The 5,190-nt window shown below is 41.7% G+C and overlaps 1 protein-coding gene across 1 annotated transcript; it reads left to right on the plus strand.

The window, feature by feature from the left end:
- The first annotated feature begins 34 nt into the window (after positions 1–34).
- LOC100748197 lies at positions 35–5,056 on the plus strand. The gene is made up of 3 exons (XM_003485406.3): positions 35–3,370; positions 3,532–4,110; positions 4,435–5,056. Exons 1-3 carry the CDS (start codon positions 3,320–3,322, stop codon positions 4,816–4,818), a joined length of 1,014 nt encoding a protein of 337 aa, XP_003485454.1. The 5' UTR covers positions 35–3,319; the 3' UTR covers positions 4,819–5,056.
- The last annotated feature ends 134 nt before the right edge of the window (positions 5,057–5,190 follow it).

Genomic DNA, 5,190 nt, shown 5'->3' on the forward strand with positions numbered 1-5,190 from the left:
GATGGCCGAGCTGCCTACGTTGGCCAGCGTTTGGCTATCCCACGTCTTTCGCTCTGTTCCTCTCTCCGTTGCTCTAGATGGCTGGTAGTGTGTGTAGCTCGACGACCACCACGTTTACGAGCTCCTCGTTCGCAACCACCCACCCTCGGTGACGTCGGGACAATTCCTCCTCCCTGGAGGACACGCTTCTCGTCCCCGTGGATGCTAGTTTTAGGTGAAAACGATGCACGCTCACGATTCCCGTCGATGACGTCTATGCCGTGATAGCCTACGACCGCTCTGAAGGATGACGATCAGTTTAAAATGATTTACTCTTGATAGATTTGTCGAGATACGTCTTTCAACGAGGAACAGGGATGAGTTTGGAAAGTTTTTCGAAAAACGCCAGCAGATTGGATTAAAGGGGGAGAATTTAAGCAACCTCTAATCGTCAATGACTAGGTTTAAAGGGTAAGCTTGGAATATATTAATTAATCGAAAAGTAGGGGGAGCGAATAAACACTGGTTTAAAGGATAGAAATTTAAGTATATAAGTAACGATGGAATCGTGTCAGGAAGGTTGATCTCTTTATTTCTTTTTTATCTCCAGCGCTCTACGACGTTCTATACACCCAAAGTGTCGAATCTTTTCGACCTTCGAAGGTAAAAGGTCCACAGAACAAAATTGAAATTCAGGTAGCGATCTTAAATCTTAGGTAAAAGATGGAGAACTCGTGTGTGGTACTTTGAAGAGTAGTCGAAAATATTTGCGTGGCAACGTTTTACATCGAAATGGACGTGTAACGGCCCTTTTGGCAGGCCAGCCGCGTTCCAAGCGAATTGCGAGGCCGGGACGCGTCGTGTCTCGTGTTTGCCGCTACCAAACTCGGCAATATTTAAATGGGATTGCGTTCGGGAATGTAATTGCTTGGACAAATACGGCCCGTGAAACGTTGGGACGGATATGGACAGAGAGGAACGAGCTGACAGATGGGAGATCCAACGGGGATGGAAGAAATCTGACCTGATTGCCAGGAGTAAAACGTAGAAGAAAAGAAAATGGTGGTAACAATGAAATAGTGGAGCATAATGTATCTGAGTATCATTGATAAAGAGAATCGTCGTAAGTGTGAAGGTTTCAGGATACGGCAGATTCTTCGCGGTTGATACACAAATGAAAATTACTCCTAGAATCTTTTCCAAAATCAAATGCAGCAGAGAGTTACTTCCAAAGTAGTTCCAGATTAAAATATATATAATTATTACCAACTAGAGTCCAACTCTCAGTCTCTTCTTATACGTCTATTCGATCATCATCGATCAACCACCACAAAAAAGAACACATAGCGGCGATTCGCCGACCAATCCAGAGACACATATGTGTCATCGAGCCGGTGACATATCATAAAAGGCAGCAAATGCAGGTGAATGGATCCGAAAGACGGAAAAAGAAGCCGCGAGTCGGACAACGGAGATGGAAGCAGACAGGAAGAGGAGACTTGTAGCGACATTGAATGACGCTTGCGTACGAGAGGATGAAAGAGACCGACCAACATCGGTATAGAGGAACAGAGAGAGGCGAGAAACGAAACGAGGGGAGAATTAACACGCATGCAAGAAAGATAACAAGAGGCTGGTAGAGCAAAGAGAAGGGAGAAGCCAGGCTACAGAGAAACGTTGGAGAGGGGAACGGTCTATAACGCAGGCAGACGGAGCCAATCAGGGCGCAATGCGATTACCTTAACGAGAAATCCGATTACTTATTCATTCGCCTAACTCGAAATCAGTTTAACTAATCGTTTAATTCGGTAGCTACCCCCCTACGAGCGAGCGTTTTCGAGACAGACACGGGCCGAATTCTCTCTGTGGATGTTCGTTGGGTGTGGTGGCCATGGGATGGATGGATCTCTCCATCCAGCCTTCTCTGGCTGGCTAAATAGAGCCGCACACGCGCAACCACCGTCGTTTCTACACGTGCTGTATTACCCTTAGCCCAGAGGGTGAGAGAAGGAGGGATACAGGCGGTGGGGAAACAGGCCAGGAGGAGAGAGGCCTCATTCAATTCAATTACGTAATGAATTGTCGTGTCTTGAGTAAACACCCTTCCTCACCGCGACTCGCCGCCGGAAAATCGCCGGTTGGGGATATGTTCTCCTCGCGCGGAGGGGATGTCGTGGTGGCTGCGCGCACCATCGTCTTTACTGCATCGTTCAGGTATGGGGATGATGTTAGGGCGAGGAATTAGCGAAGCGATGAAGCAGTTTCAGATAATATCGCGTGAAGAGTTGAATCAGTGTTTTTGTCCTTGTTTGCACTGGTTTATCCTTAATCGTCGACTAATCGACAGCTTGTTTTACTATTCATGGTGTAATAATAATTGTCTTTCTATCGAACCTTCGTATCGTGAATTATTTCATTCATTTTCTATTTACTCTGTCTCTACGCGATAACGTAGCAAGGTATATTTTTATTTTACTTTTGATCAAAGAATGAGAATTTTTCAAAGTTAAATGTCAATCGAGATATAAATCGATCGGAATCGATTCTGAACATTTTTTTCGTTTTAATATTAGAATACGCGATTGATATTTAGTTTTACGAAAACAAACTTGACTTGACTTGCGCGTGATTCATTTATAAGACATACTGTACGAAACCAGAGATTCGGTTGTGCCGAATCAATCTGCGGCTTGCAAACGCTTCGAAATCTTCCGTTGCGTCTCCGCCAAGCTTCCAATTTCACCTCTGTTTGGCTTGTTTCAACGTATACTCACTTCTTGGTCTTCATTTGCTTCTTCTCTATCCTTGGTCGTTTTCCATCGCGGTACATCGACACGTGGATGCTCGCGATATCGACGTTTCCGGTGCTACTGATCTCGTTTGCATAGGCAGTATCAGTAATTCCGCTGTTCTCTCAGAATTAACAGGACCCGTTCCACGGGGTTACTCACGGGGTTTGCATAGGTAACCGGTAACGGTCGACGATCAAAGGAAATCGAATCGGTATTAGCGGGAATTCGAGTAAATCGTTCGTTTCCTACATTCGATTATGTCCTAAAATTTATCATTTTTTTATCATTAAAGATCGTATAAAAGCTTGCTTATCATTTCGTTACAGCGAACCTTTGCCATGGACTCGAATCTTCGGACAAATTTCAATCGAATGACAGAAATATCGATCGATAGATTTTATATTCGTCTTAAAGAAATTTTAACAACACGTGCCCAATGTCATCGATATTTCTTTGTTTCATTCACGTTCTGGAGGACTAAATTTCCGATGTAACGCACACACGGACGAAAGGACGATTTCCGTCCACAAAAAAAAGTCATTTTCGCCATGGCATCCTTCCGGTCCAAGTTCCAAATTCCCAGTGTAGTGTCGTTAAAGGTATCATTTTCAATTAATAACAGAGAAAATACGAAAAAGAGAATTCATAGGTTATACCACAACCTAACACAGCTTTTCTTAGCTTAGCTTAGTTAGCTGAGCTTAGTTTCTAACGAAATGAATCAACAAGGTTGCATGCATAAACGAATTACTATTCCCAGGATAGCGGATATCAGAGACCATTGTTGAATGGTCCTTCGATAATACAATCTGTGCTAAAGGAGAACATCAGAGCGTTTTGGTTTCGAAAATCGAAGGATCAACCGGTCGAACCCGCCGTAGGCAACTGTGCGCAACCTTTGCCACCTCGTATGGATCTCGTTTGCAAGGGTTGTCCTTCAAAGTGTCTCGAATTTGAGAAACAGAAAAAAAAATCGAAGAGACAATTTTTTGGTTCTAAGAAACAATCAGAAAAGCCAAGCAATTGTAAGAAAGAGGAGAAACCGGTAGAAAAGAAATTGATCTGGTGGGAGACGATATTCGGTCCAAGCCCTAAGAGACTCTGGCCTGATCCATGTACTTGTAGACTGGCCCACAGAGAGAGAAAAAAGACGAGGGCGCGCGATCCAAGATTGCGCGATCCAAGATATCGACAGACTGCAGGAGATGTTCTTTTGTATACAGAGCCGGTAAGACGATGCTCGGTATCTTCTTGCTTCGAACCACAACCAAAATCTCCACCAGGATACAAGATACCCAAAGCGGCGGTTTTCAAAATCATGGAAGATGTTTCCTATACGGTGAGCAATAATTTTGTTTCTTTTTTTTGGAAGTAGGTTTTTAATAGTCAGTTAATAGTCGATAATTTAGAAAAATTAATTGCGCGCAATACTTGAAAGCAGGACTTTCATTTTGGTTTATATTCTGTGTCTTGCGTGATAACAATTATCCGTACGAATGTGAATTAAGGTACCCTCGCATGATCAATAAAATTAAGTTGTTAATATTAAAACATATGAAAGTTTGAAAAACCATAAATGATAATAGTTTCATATATAAAATTCTTTCGTAATACGACTTTACATTAAGAAATAAATTTAATGGAACAATTTGTTAATTTCTAGATGCCGGGTAATCGCATGGCCCTTGATATGCAAATGTATGAAGTTGACAAAGATGTACGATTGAAACCGTATAGTCTTCCGTACGAAGAATTAAGACCTCCGGAAAGACAAAGAAGACCATTCAGTTGTCAATTAGGAATTCAATCGAAAGACGTTCTTCTACCGATAAATAGAGACTTGAATTATTATGGAGGTCTTCGACAACAATCGGTCGAAGAAGCTAAACTACCGAAGAACCTCAAATCTACCCAAACAAGTCAGAAGAAATTGCCTGATACTGGAGCCAATTTAGATCAAATGTTCCAAAAGCGAAGTAGAATAGAGCAGCTTAAAATGTATATCAGACAGAAAGACATGTCTTATTATCCGCCGTTTTCTTCCTGATCGACAATGTTGAATCCATTTTGCATGACAAAGAATCTATTAACTGAATAAAATGCTGAATTTTCGTGTAATGTATATTTAAATCGTCCGTGTGTGCAAAAGAAGTAATCTGTAATGTTGTTCACTTAAGCACATCATCGAGGAATAAAGAAAACGTAAACACGATCTGAATTTGTTATAAGAAAATAATATTCGCAGTCTGGAAAAACGTAATTTCCAAGATAAATTAAGATTCGTGAAATATATACATATAAATGTTACAAGTTACAATGCACATTGTAAGGTGTTCTGTTGGAGTTGTTCAAAAATTGCGCGAAGCTATAAAGCGATACAGTGCCATCTACTTTGGTGAATTGCAGTCGATTCTGAATA

Source organism: Bombus impatiens, unplaced genomic scaffold (genome assembly GCF_000188095.3).
Source record: "Bombus impatiens unplaced genomic scaffold, BIMP_2.2 scf_0054, whole genome shotgun sequence".
Taxonomy (NCBI): domain Eukaryota; kingdom Metazoa; phylum Arthropoda; class Insecta; order Hymenoptera; family Apidae; genus Bombus; species Bombus impatiens.